Genomic DNA, 21,617 nt, shown 5'->3' on the forward strand with positions numbered 1-21,617 from the left:
CTTGAGCCACATCCCCAGCCCCAATAAATGTAATTTCTAAAGACTCCATAATACTTTTTCCTGTGATTTCTACTTCATTCTTCCATTTTTGTCTTTGCTTTTACTGACACAGTTCTAGAATGAGAGTTCTATATTTGCTGTTCGTCTTATTTAGGACTGCTGCCTGACTCTTTAATCTTTTGCAATACAATTTTTTTTCTATTTTGAAATAATGACATCTTTGGGTCACTCCACCTTGTTCTTTCTTCCAAGGTGATGTCACTTATTATTCATCTAAAGTTTCATTAGCAGATGACTAATCAACCTGCATTTCCAAACCTAAACCCTAACTTAAGTTTTTGGAACTCTTAACTATATGCTAGATAGTTCCAGCCTTTTGCTTTACCAGATGTTTCCTCTATTAATCAGGAAAAAAATTTCCAACTCAATTTCCTATTTCAAACCACATCAGTTTCAGTTTTATAGCTTTGTAGTAATTGTTGGTTCCTCTATCGCTCCTCTGGTTCGTTGTCACATCTTGTGATTTTATACTTTAAATACATTTCATTTCTATTCCCTAGTCATCATCTCATTTTAATCCATCATCACAGGTTGCTGAAATTATGATTAGTTCTTCTCCGCCTGATTCCACTTCTTCTCCCTCCTTAGGTAATAACAGAAACAATGTACCGAAACGCGGTTCTGGGAAAGAAAGTTGACTTTTGTAGTACTGTCGAAGATTAAGTGGAGAAGATAATGCCATGAAGAAATGAAATCCTTTACTGTAGCGTAGAAGGAGGCAAAAATCGTAAAATTGACTAGTGACCAATTACAGCTGGAAGGACGCTAACATCCTATATTTTACTCTTATAAATGAAGTAACGCCAAGTGAGTTTTTTCTAAGAGAGCAATACCCGCGCTTCTGTTAAGAACTGTCAACCCTCGGAGTGTGCAAACCAGCCTCCACCAACCAGACGCCAGATCCCAGATTGGCCGCCCTAGTCGCTCTAGCTATCGTCTCTATGGTTCGGGGAATCTCCAGGTCGCAGTTTGACCGGTCCGGCTTTTGCGCGTGCGCGAGCCCAGGCGCGCGCCCGCCCTCTCGCAACTCCCAGACCCCGCGGGTGGGAGGGGTGGGTCTGGGAACGTTGCGGCGGCCGCGGCCGCAGCCCTAGCACCAGCACCCAGGGCGGTTCTAGGCTAGCCTGTGCCGGCGAGTCCTCCGCCGGCGAGTCCTCCGCCGCCTGCTCCGGCCGCGACTACCCGGCCCTTAGATGGTGGGTCCGGAGGATGCCGGAGCCTGCTCGGGAAGAAATGCCAAGTTGTTCCCGGTTCTGGCACCGGAGCCCGTGGGCCAGGACGGGAAGATGATCCGGGCCACGGGCGGCTTTGGCGGAGGCGTCGGCGCTGTGGAGCCTCCCGAGGAGGCTGAGGAGGAGGAGGAGGAGACGCCGCCTCGGCAGCTGCTGCAGCGTTACCTCGAGGCAGCGGGGGAGCAGCTGGGTCCGGGGCTCTGCTACTGTCCCCTCCCCGCTGGCCAGGCCGTCGCCCCGCCGCCCTCGGCAGCCCCGCGTTCCGGCGCTTGCCCGCCGGGATCCGGCTCCAAGCACCGCGGCACGGAGGCGGCGGATTCTCGCGCGCCGCGACACGGAGGCATGACCAACGGGGACTCGGGCTTTCTGCTGGGCCAGGACTGTCGTGACCTGGAGGAGGCTCGAGGGCTGGCTCGCGCCGGCGGCCCGGAGTCGCGCCGCCACTATCCCTGCGGCCGCCTCCTCCTGGAAGGGCCTGGCGACGAGGGTGCGGACGGCGCAGACAACCCGTCCGACTGGGCCGCGCCGCTGGAGGACCCACTGCGAAGCTGCTGCTTGGCAGCCTCGGACGCTAGAGAGTCCGAGGGCTCGGGCAGCAGCTCAGGGGAGAGCCCCGCCGGCAGTGGCGGCGAGGACTTGGAGCCGCTACGAGCCGGCGCCAGGGCTTCCGAGGAGGGCGCGCCCCCTTCCAGCTCGGCCGGGAGGACTAGTGGGGGTGTGGGCGCGGAGCCGAGCCACGGCTTCCCTGACGTCCACTTGAACTCTCGGAACACGTTCGAGGTGAGCCGCTGCCAGAGCCCCGGCGACCACTTGCCATCGCTTGGGCCGCCGGTGCCCTCGCCCGCGGCAGAGCAGGGCCCCGCAGGGATCTCGGCCCGGGCTCGACGGAGTGGTGGCTTCGCCGACTTCTTCGCCAGGTACAGCGCAGGCTGCGCGGGGCCTGGGGCGGGGCCGGGCCGGAGCCTTCCGAGATCTGCTTGGATGGCTGCCTCCGTGCGGCCCCCGCGTGTCGAGACTTAGCTTTGATTTGTCACTAGGGGAAAAGGAACTGGGTCGGCTTTGTGTTTCGGGTAGGAGAAGTTGGAGCTCTGTGGAAAGCAAATCTTTCTGTCGCCCGGAGGCTGTACATGCATTCACACCTGGTCTCTGTATTCATGTCTAGCCAACCTGCTAGTGCTCTATCTGCGCTTGCCTCTTCCAGAAAAACATAACCTGGGCCCCATTTTCTCTCTTTCTTTTTTAGTATTTATACTATAAGGATTTGGATGGGCCGGGGGTCAGGAGAGGCCTACAGATTGTGGTGGTGAAAAAGAAGGGAAATCATTTTGCAGAGCTCTTTATTTGCGTGGAGTCTAAGACCATTCAAGTAGTTTGGGAATTCTTGAAAGTAGAAGTGGTTGTATTTCATAATGTTTAGTCATTTGTTTCAGTGGCCTTCACTAAAATACAGTTGGTTTGGTGTAGAATTAGATACCAACCTGTTACACCAGATTACTATAGTTCTGTATCTAGGAAGGCCCTTTTTTCTGCTTCTCCTAAGTGAGCCTCTTTTTTTCCCCCTACTGTGTGACCATAATTGATATTTCTTATTCCTCTTTTATTGTCTCATTTCCCCTTCTTGTTTAAATTTACAAATAAAACATAAAGTTTCTTAAATCAAGGGTGGGAAATCCTAGTATTGCGTTACTTATAGAACAAAATATATGGTAGTGAACTCGGTAGTTGCAAAAATATATTTAAAGTTTGTAGAGGCAATTCTAAAATGTTTCAATGTGAGTTAAATTTATGTATTTGTAACACATTGTGCCCTTCCGTGTTCATTTTTTGATGTCAAGTGTCAGGCAGTTTTAGACCAGGAAAAGACCCTGGAGATCACCAGTTCAACCAGAGTGCCCTGTGTGCTTCCTTTGTGCCAAGCATTAAGAACAGATACGATTTGCACAATGGTCTCTGAGGTGAAGGTGGAGTGCAGGGTAGTGAGGATTAAGTTGGAAAACAGATACTTGTATCTGCATTGTAATTTATGAATAGCAACAAGGAAATTATATTAGATAGAAGCTTTCATCTTAGCAGTAGACAGAATATTTGTCAAATTAAAATTTTCCTTCAAATTGTCTAATAGGACTTTTATTAATATAGCTTGATGACATTTAATGACTATAGTATTTATACTATGTACTGGATTTAAAGTCAGAAACTTGGGTACCCTAAAGTTAATTTCTTTAAAATTTTTTCTTAATTGAGATGTAAGTGTCAAGACTCCAGAAGTCATTGCTTCCTTTATATGATTTTCTGGGGAAAGGACAGAGTCAGAGGCACAACTTTTGTTTTAGTATTTAGCTAAAAACCTTAAGTGGATTGTAAACACATTAGAGGCAAGGACTGTGTAGTTTTTTTTAGTCTGAATCTACAAATCTAACACTGTATAAACCCCACTCAGGTAAGGTTGAATTGACAACATTCATGGATTCCTTTTGTTATTCTCTAGTGAGTGTAATTTGGAACAAAACCTCCATCTTCAGTTAAAATAATCAAGAAATAACTTTCTTCCTGTGTGTAGTTGTCATTCTCAACTCTGAAGCTCCTGATGAGGGCTTTTCTTGGGATTGGCTTGTCCTACAATGAATTCTTCTTGGGTGCAGCTTCTACTCCTGATTGAAGTTTCAGATGAGGAAGCTCACTACCTAAAGAAGTTCAGTTAGCTAGTTGTGGACTGGGATGAAAAGTTGGCTCTTGATTCTCTTTCCCCATTACAATCAGTTACCACCTCTGTTCATTTTATGACTCTTTTTTCTCTCCCACCTATTTATCCTTTCTGCCGCCCTTCTCTTTCTTTTCTCACTTCATTTTCCTTTAAATGTGTTTGTCTATAACAAACACATTTTAAAAATAGCTTCATGTTTCTTTTAAATAAAAGGTGGAGCATTTTATGGCAATTCATTACTACAAAGTATTCAATTAAGACACATAATTGATAGGAGCTTCATTGAGTAGGAATCATGTAGGAGATACAGGAATTTGTTTAGGATGGGACTGCTCTCATTTTGGAGGGCCTCAGTGGTCATTTCCTGCTTCCTTTCCTTCCTGATAAAGAGAGCTCTATTTCAGTCCCTGTTGAGAGCTTGCTTCAGCTTCACATGGGTACCTCTCTGTGTTTATAATGACTTTGTTGTGGGAGCCCTAGCAGTAACCTTTCCTCAGACCCTTGACCCTGTCCTATATTTCAAAATTGAAATTCTAGATGGGTACTACTACTTCCATGTTCACCAGATCAACAGTGAGGAGTAAGAACTTTTTTGAAATCGATTGTATTTCTAGTCTAGCCTTTATTCCTCAAGGATCCCTTTATTTCTCTTTCTTAAATTTAAGTAGCTTTAGGCTGGGTACAGTGTTGCGTGCTTTTAATATCAGCAATTTCTGGAAACTAAGGCAGAATGATTGAGATTAGCCTTGACAACTTTGTGAGAGCCTGTCTCAAAATAAAAATTTTGAAAAAGGACTGGGGGTGTGGCTCAGCGGTAAAGCATGCCTAGATTCAATCCCTAGTATCAGTGGAAAAAAACGAACAAAAACCCAGCTTTATACCATTTTTATGGATCCTCCAAGCAAACTTGTGTCTTTTTTATTTGGTGGTGGTAGGCTATACTGAGAATTGAACCCAGGGCTTCCCCAAAAGGTTAGGTAAGCACTCTACCACTGAGATATATCTCCAGCCCCTTTATTTTATTTGAAACAGGGTCTGGCTAAGGTACTGAGACTGGCCTTGAAATTGCAAGCCTCCTTCCTCAGGCTCCTAAGTAACAGATTACAGGCAAGTGCCACTATGCCTGGCTAAATTCATATCTTGTTTTCAAACATGCTTTGAAATAGAATGGCTTATTTTTGCACACACAGTAGTAGACCTCAAATATTTACTGGCTAAATATTACAAATGTGAACTGAGTTAAAGAGCATGCTTAAAAATACATGATGTTTTTTAATCTGTTAAAATGAGAGGGTTGCCAGAGATAGAACTATATCCCCTTCGACTCTAAATTCTATGTTGAAAACATTTTTCCTAAACATTTAACTCTACCTCAGGGTAATCATGATAAACATCAGTAATCTTTGTTTAGTTTCTCATGTGTAGATTACCAGTTTCAATTAACTAGAATTTTAAGACTTACCCTCTAGACCATGAGTTACTTCTTGAATGTTGCAAGTGTTCCATATTGGAACAATAGTTTCTAGCATTTGATATACTGGGAAATTACCTGAAAGGACATTAAAGAAATTAAATTCACTAATCCACAACCTACACATAGTTAGATTCAGGAGGCCTGCTTTTGGCAGGTGAATTTGTATTTTTTTTTTTTTTTAGAAAGTTGTTCCCAATTGATTTGAGCTATCAGGTAGGTTTTTGTGACTTGAGGATTTAGATACCTTAATTTTAGGTGGCACCTTCAAATTATAGGATGGTAGAGTGGTTAAAAATGCTGATTCTGGAGTTAGATTGCCTGGATTTGAATTAATTTACCAGCTGTGTAATTCTGGACTTCTTTGGACCTTAGGCAACCTTTCATAGAAGGTTGTTATAAGATTGTCATGAGGGTTAAAGAGTAATATTCTAAGTGCTTTGTATTTATTGTGAGAATTCAAATGTTATAATTCAGACTATAGCAAGAGTACCATAATCTTTTCCCCAACTCTATCACTGAAATCCACTGATTTAAGAAAGAGACTAGAATGAATGAATTTTTTTTTAACTCTCTGAGGAAACATTTCACAACTTGTGTAGTAGACTTTAAAGCAAAATTTTTACATGGGATTGGTTGGGTGTTAATCTGGATTATCATGTAGTGATATAAAATTTCCAGAAGTTATGAAGCTTTGACTGAAAAGCAAAATTGAGAAGGAACTGAAAGAAAGGAATGTTGAGAAAGACTACAATATTTATATTTTTTATTATTTTAAGGGACTTTGTAGACAGGCAAAGCCAATTTTTCAGTTTAAGTTCATGAAATGTTTAGCTTGGCTTACTCACACATTTTGTACTTACTATGTTGTGGTGGGAAGTTTTTGGGAAAGAGTGGAAACATTTGGAGATTTTGAGGCAATACATCTGTTATGCATCTCTAAATGTATTCAGAAAGGGAAAGCAAGTCCTTTTTGAGGCTGCTTATTTCATCCTGCAAACTGTTAGCTACACCAAGAGTCGTCCTCAAATAGTTCTGGTTGATAGGTGCTTATACCACACTACAGGGATTCTTAAACTTTAGTTTTTAAAATTACTTGGAAGGAGGGAGAGTTATTAAGAATGCAGGATGCAAATTCCCTGAGGCCTCACTTTTGATTCAGTAGATCCTTGGTGGAGTCCACCAGCAATCTACTTTTTTTTTTTTTTAATTACTGGGAATTGAACCCAGTAATGCTTGATCACCAAGCTGCATCTCCAGTCCTTTATATTTGAGATAGGGTCTCACTAAGTTTCTGAGGCTGATCTCAAACTTTGGATCCCTCCACTATACCTGGAAGGAATCCACATTTTTTTCCCCCTTTGGTACTAGGGATTGAACCCAGGCATGCCTTATCATTGAGCTATATCCCTAGCCCTTTTTATTTTTCATTTTGAGACAGGATCTCCCTAAGTTGCTTGGGGCTTTGCTTAATTGCTGAGGCTGGCTTTGAACTTATGATTCTCTAGCCTTAGCCTCTGGAGTCACTAGAATTACAGGTATGCCTCACCACACCCAGCATGAAATCCATATTTTTTAAAAGCCTCTTACACCCATGATTCTGTTGCAGTTAGTTCCTGGACTGTAGTCATTGAAATACTGGCCTGTTAATGCAGATTTCTTCAGATAATTGCTAAAAGAAGGTATAATACACATTTATAGCTTACTTTGCTTTATTGATTTAAAATCGGATCATATTTAGGTCCTGTATAATTGATGAATGTAAACAGATGTACAATAGACCAGATAAATCCAAATATAGCAAAATCCAAATATAGCCTTTACTAGATTGAGAATTGATGTCTGCCTAATAAAATCTTAACTTCCTTTTTATTAATGGAAGGATTTTTTTCTTTTTATGCTGTTTAGACCACCGTGCTTGCCTGTTTTGTGAAAAGTTTTAACGTGCAAATTCTTCTTTCCAGGTCCCTTCAGTGTGGCAGTATAACTCTCTACCTTTATTACAGCTTACAAAAAAGGTTAGGGATGGGGATATAGCTCAGCTGGTAGAGTGCTTGCTTGCCCCCCACACACACAAAGCCCTGGGTTCAATCCCCAGCACTAGAAAAGGAAAAAAAGAAAAGAAAAAAAAAAAGGTTAGTTTTCCTTCTTTTTGCTATTAGTTGTAATTCTTTTCCATGCCTTTAAGAAGTCTTTCACATTGCACATGACTTACTCCCCTTCAAAATTTGCTGCTTCAGCCTTTCTTGAACTTCTTATTTCTGTGGCTAAAAGAAAAGAGGGAAACCCATGTGACTGTCTGGGTTTTCAGCAGGCTCTTTCCTGCAATTAAGAGAAGTTTATGTTAGAAAACCAAGCTAGCTAGTTTGAGAGTGATCTTGATAATGTGTTTAACTTACCTTTAAATTTGGGTTTTCAGTTTCTTTTTAATTTGAATTTTATGCTGGATATACTTTTTGTGTGTTAAAAAATATTTCTGTCTGCTTGTCTCTAACCCCGCATGGATTAAAATATTTAAATTTGGAAATGAACATGATATTTTAAAAATAAAATTATGTGCTATTTTCTCATATTTTTAAAATAGGGTTATATATATTACCCATCATACATTGGGCATTATTTAGAATTTCCATATCTGGTTTTCATCTAGATTGTTGGTAACCAATTAGTCAAGTAGGAAAAATATATTTTTTTTGAAAAGCAAGACAAGGAATATATAATAAGGTAGTAAGAAGATGATAAAGGGGCTGGGGATGTGGCTCAAGTGGTAGCATGCTCGCCTGGCATGCACGGGGCATTGGGTTCGATCCCCAGCACCACATAAAAATAAAATAAAGATGTTGTGTCCACCGAAAATTAAAAAATAAATATTAAAAAATTCTCTCTCTTTGGAAAAAAAAAGATGATAAAGAAAATTTGAAGGATTGAAATAAGAGATGCTGTTTACATTGAGTTTGAAGAAGGTTGCATAACAATAATTGCTCCAGAGAATGAATGTTAGGTAGAAATTAATACTTTGGCTTGTGAGCTTCAGAGTGTTAGTACAGATTATATCTTTCAAATTTTTCTACTCTGGGAGCTGGGGTTGTGGCTCAGCCATAGAGCGCTCACCTAGCATGTGCGAGGCCCTGGGTTCGATCCTCAGCACCACATAAAAGTAAATAAATAAATAAAGTATTTAAAAAATTTATTTCTATGCTGCCTACCTCAATGCCTTTAGGGATATTTCTTTTTTAATTTTTAAAAAAAATTTAGTTGTAGATGGACATAATGCCTATATTTTATTTATTTATTTTTATGTGGTGCTGAGGATTGAACCCAGTGCCTCACACATGTGCTAGGCAAGTGCTGTACCACTGAGCCACAACCCCAGCTCCTTTATAGATTTGTCTAACCACTTCTTTTAAGGTATTTTTCAAGCCTCTTTTTCTCTTTAAAAAAAATTTTTTTTGTAGTTGTGGATGGACAGAATGCCTTTATTTTATTTGTTTATTTGTATGTGGTGCTGAGGATCAAACCCAATGCCTCATGCATGCTAGGGAAGTGCTCTGCCGCGAGCTACAGCCCCAGCCCCAGCCTCTTCCTTTTAATGTTCCCATAATTTCATAGCTTTTTCAGAGGCCATCTTGTGCAACTGGAATATTTTGAATGATAGGTTGTCTATATGTAAAGCTTAATTTAGGCTCTAAAAAGTTTAGGTTGGTAGTAGTATAGATGCAGGTGTTTAAAAGTATATGTATCAAAAGTTAAGATAACTAAAACATATAGTTGTGTACAGTGTATACTTACTGGAATTCTAGTGCTAAAATAAAAGGAAAATTTCTCATATAAGTACCATGGTAAATCTAGCAAACAGAATTCAAATTATTCCTACTTATGAGGAAAAAATTCATTACCAGAAAGAAGATATACTACATAGAAATGTAAGTTGTTGTTGTTTTCCCTTGGTACCAGATATTGAACCCAAGGATGCTTAACCACTGAACCACATTTTCAAGCTTCTTTTCTTATTTTATTTAGAGATAGGGTCTTGCTGAGTTTGTTTATGGTCTCGGTAAGTTGCTGAGGCTGGCTTTGAACTTGCAGTCCTCCTGCCTTAGTCTCCTAAGCTTCTGGGAATACTGGTGTGTACCAATGCACCTGGCAGAAATATAAGTTATTGAAGTATTTATTTATTTTTCAATACTGGGGATTGAACCCAGGATCACTCTACCACTGAGCTATATCCCTAACCTGAGGGTATTAATTGTTCTTTATGTTCAAGCACAGTGTATCTCTAATTTTTATGGTACTAGTTGGCTCTTTAGAGTTAAAAAGAGCAAGTTATGTCTTTTACATGATCATCTTTCTGAAATCTAAAGATTGCTGCTGAACTTTTCTTTGTTTTTGGACCCTCCCAGCTATGCATATGCAGTCCTTATCAGCTAGTTTACAATTTTCTTTCTATTCATTCAACAAATGCTGTTGAGCCTTATTCTGTATACTAGACAATAAGGAAATTAGATAAAATAAAACATTAAAAAGAAGAAGATGGGAATGGTGGTGTATACCTGTAATCCCAGCAGCTTGAGGGGCTGAGGCAGAAGGATTGGAAGTTTGAGGCCAGCTTCAGCGACTTTATTTTTATTTTTTTTATTTTTTATTTTTTTAAAGAGAGAGTGAGAGAGGAGAGAGAGAGAGAGAGAGAGAGAGAGAGAGAGAGAGAGAATTTTTTTAATATTTATTTTTTTTTAGTTCTCGGCGGACACAACATCTTTGTTGGTATGTGGTGCTGAGGATCGAACCCGGGCCGCACGCATGCCAGGCGAGCGCGCTACCGCTTGAGCCACATCCCCAGCCCTTCAGCGACTTTATGAGATCCTAAGCAACTTAGTGAGACCCTGTCTCAAAAAAAAAAAAAAAAAAAAATGGACTGGAGGGCTGGGGTTGTAGTTCAGTGGTAGAGCGCTTGCCTAATATGCGTGAGGCACTGGGTTCAATGCTCAGCACTACTTTAAAAAATAAATAAATAAAATTAAAAGTTATTTTTTAAAAATGGTCTGGAATGTGGCTCAATGTTTAAGTGCCTCTGAGTTCAATCCGTGGTACAAAACAAAAGTGTGTGTGTGTGGGGGGGGGTTCTATATAAAATCAGTACTCACAATATTACCTGATTAGTGTTATAAAAGAGAATACAAGGATGCATCAACACCCAGATGTAGTGATTAACTTTGAGATTGGGAGTTCTGAAACTCTTCACAGTAGATCAGATTTGAGGAGGGTTTGGGTTGGAATGGGGCTGACAATAGGATAGTCACATAACAACATATACAGGATTGTACGTGAAATAGCACAACACTTTTTGGTACAGCAGATTCACATCAGCATAATTGATCTTAGGGAATGGAAGTAATGTCAAAAACTGAGCAAAAGGTTAAAGCTAAATTTTATATGGCAGAACTAAATAAATTTGATTTATTCAGTGGGGGTGGCAATCTATGGGACTTAAAAAAAGGAAAGACAGAATTGAGTTGTGGAACAGTGACTCTTGTAGCAGTGTAGCAGATGATTTGGTAGTTGAGAAACTGGGCCCTGGAGACAGTATGGAGACAGCAGTTAATGGGTGCTTGTCAGTCTTCCTGTTAAAATGGTATATCCAAATAGTTGATGTAAATAACATCAAATGAAAATTTCAATCTTTGTCAAAAAGGGTGACAAATAAATTGAGGGATTTATACATTTAATCAATAGCCTTTTCCTGAAGTATTAATGAAGGTAAACTTAAAAACATGACTTTTCAGGAAAGTGAGATGATATGAAAATGGATATTCCTGTGAAAAATCATGCTTATATTTTGTAAGGAATTCTATAAATGGGGAAGAGTCAGAATAGTTGCTAGACTAGGTGTTTTGCTGTTATGATCAGAAAGGCAACAGTTTCAGGGAAAACTGTGAAGATGCCAGGCATAGTGGTACATGCCTGTAATCCCAGGCCGAGACAGGAGGATCATGAGTTCAAAGCCAGCCTCAGCAACTTAGCAAGGCCCTAAGTAACTTACTGAGGACCCTGTCTCTAAATAAAATATAAAAAATGGCTGTGGATATGGCTCAGTGATGCAGCACGCTTGGATTCAATCCCTTGTACCAAAAAAGAAAACCCTGAAAGTGCAAAGTTACTGCAAAATCAAGTCTTTTCGTCCTGTGTACAAGCTCTATGTTGCTTCATAAAAATGGATTGTGATAGTATTCACATTAGCCATTTTTTGAGGACTGAATGAGATAAAGACAAAGTATGATGTTTCCATAATTACATGTATATATGTAAGTTTCTTCCACTTATTTAATATTTTTTTTTTTTTTTGGCAATGCAGGTGATCATACCTGCTAGACAAGCGCTCTACCATTGAACTACAGCTCTACTGTTGAACTACACCCAAAGCCCGTTTGTTTTTCTTTTCTTTTCATGAGATGGGGTCTTGCTGTGTTGCACAGCAAACTCCTGGGCTGGGGTAATCCATCTGCCACAGCCTCCCTGGGACTACAGGTGTGTGTCACTGTGCCTAACTGCCTCCCTACTTGCTACTTCTGTGTTATAATTTCCAAAATATGTTTAGTATCTGTCTTAGGGAGATGTTTCTGTAAGAAAAAGAGTAAAGTAAGATAGGACTGTTGGAGGGGAGTCAGAGCTGAAACATAATAGGAAGCCTGATAAGCACATTTAGTTGTATATTAACTACAGTAAGTGCTCTAATATCCCAGGTATCTGAGGCAAACAGTTATAATGTTTTAAAACTTGAGATTTGTATAAACAGGACAGGCTGATTTTACCTCTGGTACTCTTTTGAAAGGTTAAATTAAGCCATAGTCTTGGGGTTCACTGCCCTTAAATTGGGTCATCTTTAGTAGATCTAGCTATTGTCATTTGAGTAAAGCCTAAAACTTTTTATTTAGGGTGTGTTTGCAAACACCCTGTATTTAAAGATCTAACATACATAGATTGTGGTAAAAATAGTTGAGGCAGCTATATATCTTTTAGCAAAATAATAACACAGCAGTTGTAACTGGCAGTGTTATCATATGTGTTGAATTTTGTTTAATAAATATTGCCTTAATGCTATTGCTAGTTTTAAAGTAAATATTTCCTTTAGTTTACCTAGTTAGCCATTACAGATTACTCTCAATTTCAGTAGAACTAGATGTGTCTAGCTTTTTCTTGAACTATTTAATTCTATGGTATTTTATTCATAGCCTACATTTTAAATTTGTTTATATATGTGTGTGTGTGTGTGTGTGTGTGTGTGCGCGCGCGCGCGCGCGCGCGCGCGTGTGTGCGCGTATATATAAATTAATTAAGATGCATTAAATAAACATATATTTTTTGGTATTGGGAATGGAACCCAGGGCCTCATACATGCTAGGCAAGCACTTTACCACTGAGCTACACCCCAGCCCTTATTATTTTTTATTTGTGATAGACTTTTACTAATTTTCCCAAGCTGGCCTTAAACTTGCAATCCTCCTGCCTCAACCTCTGAGTAGCTGGGATTGTATGTGCCCACCAGGAGCAGTTTGTTTTTGTATTTTGTTTGAAAAGCCATAACCAGTGAGAATTAGTTTTCTCTCTTATATATTTAATACAAACCAACAAGAAATAAAAAAGTGAATCTCCTCAAAATAGTTTTTATTTTATAAAAATGAGTCATTTACATATGGCTTTTGGTTTGACATAGTTCTAAAAGATGTATAAGTTAAGTTTGTTAATTATATTGGCCATCATGTTTTAAAAACTGTTTAATTGGAAATTGTTTTTGAATCCTGTTAATTTTTTTTATTGTGATAAAATACAGTTGCTATGGACTGAATTTTTGTATCCCCCCCCCCAAATTCATGTGTTAAAACCCAAATCTTCAAGGTAATGGTATTTGGAAGTGAGACTTTTGGGAGGTAATTAGGTTTAGATGAGACCATGAGGATAGGACTATAATGAAATTAGTATCTTCATAAGAAGAGACCCCGGAGAGCTTGCTTCAACCTCTCCCTTCACAATGTGAGGATTCAGCAGAAAGGCAACTGTCTGCAAACCAGAAGAAAGTCATCACCAGAAACCACCAAGTCTTGTTGCACCTTGATCTTGGACTTTCCACACTCCAGAAGTGTAATAAGTAAATGTCTTTTGTGTAAGTGCCTCATCTATGATATTTTGTTATAGCATTGAGAGCTAACCATATAACATGCATTTTAACATAAAATTTATCATTAGTGACATTTAATGCATTCAGTGTTGTTGTACACCATCACTACTACCTAGCTATTCATGTTTCAAAATCCCAAATGGAAATTTTGTACGCACTAAGCAGTACATCCATTCCCCTCATCTCCCATACCCTCCTCCTTCCCAGCATCCACTAATCTGTTATCTTTCCCTATGAATTTGGCCTATTCTGGATATTTAATATAAATGGAATCATACATTTATGGCCTTTAATGTTGGTATCTTTCACTTACTGTATTTTAAAGCTTCACCCATATTGTAGCATCAGTACAGCATTATTTTTTATTGCTGAATAATAGTTCATTGTCTGGATATACCACATTTATCCATTGATGGGCTGTTGGGTTGTTTCTACCTTTTGGTGGTTATAAATAGTGCTGTTAGGAACAAGTTTTGTTTGAATGCTGTGTTTTTTAAAAATTTTGGGCATTATGCTCAAGAGTGAAATTGTTAGGTCATGGTAGATTTATGTTTAACTCATTAAGGAACTGCCAAACTGTTTTCCATAGCAGCTGCCTATTTTACATTCCCACTGGCAATGAATAAGAATTCCAGTTTCTACCATTGTCACCAACTTGTGATTTTCTTTATTATTTTAAAAATTATAGTCCTAATGAGTGTGGAGTGTTATTTCATTGTGATTTGATTTGAATTTCCTTAATGACTGATGTTGAGTGTCTTTTCATTTGCTTGTTGACCATTTGCATATCTCCTTTGAAGAAATGTCTGTTCAAATCATTTGCCCATTATTTATTGGTCTGATTGTATTTTTTCATTTTACGTTATATGAATTCTGGGTGCTAAACCCTTATCAGTTAGATAATTTGTAAATATCTTCTATGGCTTATCTTTATACTTTCTTGATAGTTTCATTAGATGAACAACAACAGTAGAAAGAAACCTCTTTTTGTATATGTATTTGCTACTGGAGATCAAACCCAGGGCTTCACACATGCTAGGCAAGTGTTCTACCATTGAACTACATCTTCAATGCCTTTAAAAATTTTTTATTTTGAGATAGGCTTAAGTTGCCTTGAATTTGCAATTCTCCTGCCTCAGCCTCCCAAGTAGCTGGGATCGCAGGCGCATGTCACCATACCTGGAAGAAAGAAACTTTTCATGTTTTTTATTTATTGTGGTACTGGGTATTGAACCCAGAGACATTCTACCACTGAGCTATATCCTCAAGCTGCCCCACCCCTTATGTTTTTATTTTTTAAAATTTGAGACAGGATCTCGCTAAATTACTGAGGCTGGCCTGAAACTTGGGATCCTCCTACTTCAGCCTCCAAAGTAGCTGGGATTTTGGCATGTACCACCACACCCAGCTGAAGAAAACTTTTAAATTTGGCATGAATACAGTTCTAAGGAAACGAAATGTTCTATTCTTTCCTGCTCATACTTTGTATTTTTTCCAGTTGGAATGAGTTGTCTGTCATTCACCTCCTTTCTCTAATCTCTGTTTAAATCCTCCCTTGTTCATTCAGCAAGTATGCTTGAGCACCAGCTATATTCTGTGAAAGAAGGAGCTAGAATCAGTTGTTCTGGTGAAGCCAGTGGTGAGCATGTTGTAGACATAAATTGAAACACTGTGGTGTGATGTTTTAAGCTTTTTTTAAAGTGGAGGATACCCCTTCAGTGACCAGAAGAGATGACAAGATGGAAATAAAGATTTTATTAATTACAGGCCTTGAGGATATGTGGTATGCCCAAAGGCTATAGTGAAGCTGGTCAGCACCAGAAAGGGAGTCTCCCTATGGGCCAAAACTTTATTACTTATCCATACATGTTTCCTGTGGAGATTAAAACGGATGGGTTTAAAGTAAGCAGGTGCGAGTTCCAGAGATCAGTGTCACATGACTTCCATGCAGACATGGAGGTTAGCATTATCAGATAGGTTGTATCTAGCTGTATTATTGGAAGGTTGTCACTAGAAGATATAAGGTAGATATCTAGATTAATCACATTGAGGAACTAGGGGAAAGCACAGAACTGTGAACTATGTCAAGGACGACTGAGCCCTACTTCTGTTTTGAGAAAGTTAAACATATTCAAAATGGATGCCAAGGCGACAACATAAAATTGCAAGAATTCACTACATAGTATAAACAAGATTTATTCCTCTGACACTGAATCTGATTTATAAGTCTATCTTAAGAATCATTTCGGTATTTTATAGATGTTAGGGGAGGGTATGATTTCAAAGAGATAACATGAGGAAGTTTTTTGGGGACTGATTGAAACTGCTTTGTATCTCAGTTGAGATGATAGTTATACAATTCTATACATGTGGTAAAACTTGTCAAACTATACACCAGAGGAAAAGCAGTCTGTTTTATTGTGTCAGTTTAAAAAAATAAAATATTAAGTGAGGGCCAGGCATTATGAATATTATGCAAATTCGGTTCTTATTATGTTTATAATTTGAAAATAGCATTCAGATCAGTATAGAAGTAAGATAGAAAGTATTGAAAGAAAACAATTCATAGAAGTGGCTCAGAGGAGAAAAGTTCATTAATATAATGGCTTACCAGACTGTGCACTCTTCCATTAGTGCACTTTTCAATAAGACACTTTTGAGGACAAAGGTGATTTTTTTTTGTAAGACCCCACCAAATTCTGATTTTTGTTCATGTGTGGAAGCATAGCAGTGGGGATAAAATGGTGAAAACAGAGCTTACACGTAAATGTATCCATTATGTCATAGGGCTTACATTTTAATATAGAGAACAGCAGTTACATAAATTACCAAAATTGTTTTGGCTATTCTATTTGCTTTGCTTTCCTGTTTCAATTTTAGAATCAGCTTTTCTCTGTATAAAATAATTCTTGTTAATTAATAAGTTGGAGAGCTTTCACATCTCTCTTATGTTGAATCTTTTAGTCCTTTAACATAGAATACCTGTACATTTATTTGGGTCTCTTGATTTTCTTCATTGGTGATATGAAATTTTTAGTATATATATCTTTCCATATTTAGTTATAATTATATCTCAATATTTAATGTTTTTAGAGCTATCATAAAAGATACATTTTTTAAAATTTCAAGTTCCAATTATTCATTGCTAATACAGAAATAGTATTGATTTTTGTATGGTTATCTTTTATCATGTAACCCTGCTAAGCCTATTTATTAGTTCTAGGAGCTTTTTGTGTAGAGTCTGTGAGGTGACTGTGGTTAGTCATGGTTCTACAAATGTGGAAAAGATTTTTTATTTTTTCTTTCCAACTTAAAGGCTTTTTACTTAACTTCTTATCTTATTGCACTGTCTACAACTCTCACTATGATTTTTGACTGGGAATGTCAGAGCAGACATTATTACCTTGTTTTTCCAGTCTAAGTATGATGTTATCAATATGGTAGTGTTTTGTTTTTGTAGATGTCCTTGAGTAAGCTAAGGAACCTCCATTCTTTTCCTAGTTTTGGGCACATGCCTGTAATCCTAACAATGTGGGAGGCTGAGACAGGAGATCATAAACTTGAGGCCAGCCTTGGAAATGTAGCAAGATCCTATCTCGAAATAAAAAATAAAAGGGCCTGGGAGTGTAGCTAAGTGATAAAGTGCCCCTGGATTCAATATCCAAAAGCATCCCCCCACCCCCTGCAAAAGAAAAAAAAAGGATTTATGATGCCATCAAATTACTTTGAAGCATCACTTGATATGGTTATGTGGTTCTTCATCAGACTGTTAATATGATTGGATACTTCAAATGACTTTTTCAAGTATTAAATGAGCTTTGTATTACCTGGACAATCCTTACTTGGTTTTCTTGTTTTTCCTTTTATGTATTGTGAGATTTGATTTGATTTTTGCTTAATAGAAATTTAACAGCTTTGTTGAAACATAATTTATATACCATACAACTTACCTATTTAAAGTGTTTATTTGATGTTTTAGCACATTCATGGAGTTGTGCAGCTAACACAACAATTTTAGAACATTTCTGTCATAGTAAAAAGAAACCTTATACTCATTATAATGATTAAGTACATGTGAAGTTATTTTACTTTCCTTGTAAACAGAAATATTAGCATAGATTCTGTTGTATTTATTTATTTTTTAAGGAAGCAAATTTTTATTATAGTTTTAATTTGTATTTATATGATTTTTTTCTGTATTTTTATTGGTGCATTATAGTTGTATATAATGGTGGGATTTGCTACATAGTCATACGTGCACACTTAAGGAAGTAAATCTTTTTTTTTTTTTGCATTACAATTCTTAATACACACATATACCACAATTTATCATATCTCTGTATACAAGGTATGTTGACACCAAATTTAAATCTTCATACATGTATTTTGTATATTTTTTAGATGTTGATGGGCCTTTATTTTATTTATTTATTTATTTATATGCAGTGCTAAGAATTGAACCCAGTGCCTCACACATGCTAGGCAAGCACTCTACCACTGAGCCACAACCCCAGCCCTATTCTATTGTGTTTATATAATATCTTACATCCTGGTGATTGGGATATTTTCTCCATATTCTCCTGATATGTTCTTGTTGTTGCTTGTGTGCCTGTCCTAAAAATTCTTTCTTCCCCTTTTCTTCTCCTGGTGGTTTCTGCCTTCCTTTTGAATGTCTTCAGTCCTGAGATTGGGCTTAAATCAATATAGATTCTCTTCATGAAGCAATCTATCTATACATGGCATAATAAGTATGTAGCACAAAAGCAATTGTGTTTTTTATAGTTAACTCTTTTGCCTTTGATTTTATTCTATTTTTTTCTCTCCTGCCACAAAAGAAGTAAAGATCTTTATTAGTAAGCATTGCCTGAAACTTCCTACCTTTCTTTTTTTATTATTGAATATAGAGGCATTTAACCACTGAGCCACATCCCCAGCCGTCCCCCTCCTTTTTTTTAAAAAGAAATATTTTTTAGTTGTCAATGGACCTTTATTTTATTTATTTATATGTGGTGCTGAGAATCGAACCCAGTGCCTCACACATGCTTAGCAAGCGCTCTATCACTCAGTCACAGCCTCATTTCTTCCCCAGCCCTTTTAAAAATTTTTTATTTTGTGATGGTCTCACTAAATTGCTGCAGCTGGCTTTGCAGTCCTCCTTCCTTAGCCTCCTAGCCATTGGGATTACAGGCATGCACCACTGTATCCAGCTAGCCCTTTTTGCTGATGTGAACACACTCAAATGTTATTCTGGAGGGAGAAGAAAATAATTTTTGAACTGTTTAAATGTAGGCATTTTAGCAATGTATAGGATGGAAGAGGTTAGAGACAATATAACTCTCTTGATTGTTGTATGGAGAATAGGAACAAGAGGAATATGATTAGAAAGGAGAAACTGCAAGAAACCTGTCTCAAACACTTAATTAGTGGTGTGACATTGGCAAGTGACTTTATGGGTTTATCATTCTTTCTTGGGAGTGGCAAAGTAGTGCATTGAATATGAAGAGAATTAGATGAAATCTATAGGCATCTGCCCAAGAAAAACGTTTTTATGTACATTGTGTACTTCAAATTGTGCATACAGTTTGAGGAAGCTTATCAACTGCGCCTCTAGTTCATTCATGTAAGTTCATTAACTCTTTTTTTAATATTTATTTTTTACACATAGGTGGACACAATGTCTTTATTTTACTTTATTTATTGCTGAGGATCGAACCCAGTGCCTGCCTCATGCATGCTAGGTGAGCGCTCTACCTCTGAGCTACAACCCCAGCCCCTCATTAACTCTTTTTTTTTTTTTTTAAGATTGATGTGATTTTTTATACCTTTATTTAATTTAATTATTATTATTTTTTAATGTGGTGCTGAGGATTGAATCCAGCGCCTTGCACACGGTAGGCGAGCACCACAGCCCCAGCCCCCCTCATTAACTCTTTTTTTTTTTTAAAGTTTTTTTTTTTTTTAAGAGAGAGGAGAGAGAGAGAGAGAGAGAGAGAGAGAGAGAGAGAATTATTTGTTCATTTTTTTAGTTCTCGGCGGACACAACATCTTTGTTGGTATGTGGTGCTGAGGATCCAACCTGGGCCACACGCATGCCAGGCGAGCGCGCTACCGCTTGAGCCACATCCCCAGCCCCTCATTAACTCTTAATGAAGAACCTTTGCAATGGATAAGGTCTTTGGCAGCTCTAAAATACTATAAAAATTATGATCTTTTACTTTCAGTCTTATAACTTCTGTTTTTTGACAGAGTAGGTAATATTTAATTCTCTCCTTTTTAAAAATAGTTCTTATCTCTAAAAATAGCCAGGATAGCTAAGTAGGGCCTATTAAGTAAAAAATTCTTATTCTTTTTAATTCTTATGATTTTAATAGTGACAAAGTCAAGATTCAGAAATAGCATGAAAAAGAAAATTCTTGGAATTAAAAAAGTCCTTTTTCTAGAAAAAATATTATGTGTGTAAGTAAGCTCAAAATCTTTTTCAAATGAAAAATGATTGAGGTTTGGAAAGAATGTAAGTAATATTTGTGCTAGATTTTTAGCCAAAATACCAAGGGTAGTGAACACAGTGAATTTTAAAGAAACTGTACTTACACTTCTTTAAATTAATTATGTAGTCGACTGTAGCATCCCATGGCCACTTGTTAAATGTTTTCTTTTTGGCTTTCAGTTCTTTTGGGAAATTTAAACAAACATTCAGAAAGTTGATGAGTTTCCAGTGGTCCAATTCCCTCTGAATCGGTTTGGAGATAAAGTTATAATTTCTAATTTTAAAAAACTGATTTAATCTTTTATCGAAGTTGTCAGCTTCTTTGTTTCCTATCCCTTTTTAAATGTAGAACTCTACTGAAGTGCTGACTAGAATTCCTGTAATTACTAAAACTTTAAAGGTCATATAGATGTAAAAGCTAAGCAACTCTTTGTTTATTTTGGCTAGAGTTGATATTATTGGCAGTAAGAAGATTCAGGGTTAGGTATTTATAGTTTTCTATAATGTCAAATTTCTCAGTTTGAGAAATTATGAAATTTACATTGCTTTGTCTCATTGAGTTTGCCAATTCCTAGAGGCCCAAGCACTGAAGATTCTGTTAACTTAAGAAATCATGAAGCCAGGCATTATCATGCACACTTGTAATCCCAGTGACTTGAGAGGCTGAAGCAGGAGTGTTGCAAGTTCTAGGCCAGCTTCAGCAACTTAGTGAGACTATCTCCAAATAAGAATTAAGAAGGACTGGGAATGTAGCTCTGTTGGTGAAATGCTCCTGGGTTCAACCCCGAGTACCACAAAACAATAACAACTCAACAAAATGAAAACACACAAGAAATCATGAGCAGAAAACTTGCATGATATAAATAAGTTTTGCCCCTCTTCGGCCAGCTTTGTCCTTTAATAAGGTGTTGTAGGCAAGAGTTTTGAATCTTATATGCAACCCTTTTTTAAAGCGTGGCAAAAGAAGTGAAGAAATGTTAGAAAATTGTAAACAGACACAGATATGCCAAGCAAACACTAGCAAGTATTAACAAGCTAGAGACATTTTATCCAACCACCCAGGGAGAAGGCAAGGAATGGTTGCATTACTGGATCTTTTGTTTTCCTCTTTTTCTCATTCTCACACTAATTTTTTTTTAATTTATTTATTTTGGTTTTTGGTGGACACAACATCTTTGTTGGTATGTGGTGCTGAGGATCGAACCCGGGCCGCACGCATGCCAGGCGAGTGCGCTACCGCTTGAGCCACATCCCCAGCCCCCTAATTTTTTTTTTTTTTGGTCTTGTTTTTGGTTGGTTTTCTTTCTTTCTTTCTTTCTTTCTTTCTTTCTTTCTTTCTTTCTTTCTTTCTTTCTTTCTTTCTTTCCCTTTGTGTTTTCAATATTACAGAAACAAGAAGCTGGTATTGTTCTGTAGCTGGTACAACTGATTTTCTTAATTTCTTTTTGCTAAAAATATTGGAAATTAGTGGAGAGAATGGAAGATGATACGTT

At 38.0% G+C, this 21,617-nt stretch overlaps 1 protein-coding gene across 2 annotated transcripts in view; it reads left to right on the plus strand.

Annotated features, from left to right (window-relative positions):
* The first annotated feature begins 165 nt into the window (after positions 1-165).
* TBC1D12 (TBC1 domain family member 12) overlaps positions 166-21,617 on the plus strand; it is a 91,326-nt gene continuing 69,874 nt past the window's right edge. Inside the window, exon 1 of one of the 2 annotated variants that reach the window (XM_081267712.1) lies at positions 166-2,209. In XM_081267712.1, coding sequence (XP_081123838.1) covers positions 1,254-2,209 — 956 coding nt within the window. In that variant the 5' untranslated portion in view covers positions 166-1,253. The remainder of the gene's footprint in view (positions 2,210-21,617) is intronic. The other variant, XM_081267713.1, reaches the window with a different exon arrangement.

This window comes from Spermophilus citellus, assembly GCF_964194105.1.
Source record: "Spermophilus citellus genome assembly, chromosome: 15".
NCBI classification, from domain to species: Eukaryota; Metazoa; Chordata; class Mammalia; order Rodentia; family Sciuridae; genus Spermophilus; species Spermophilus citellus.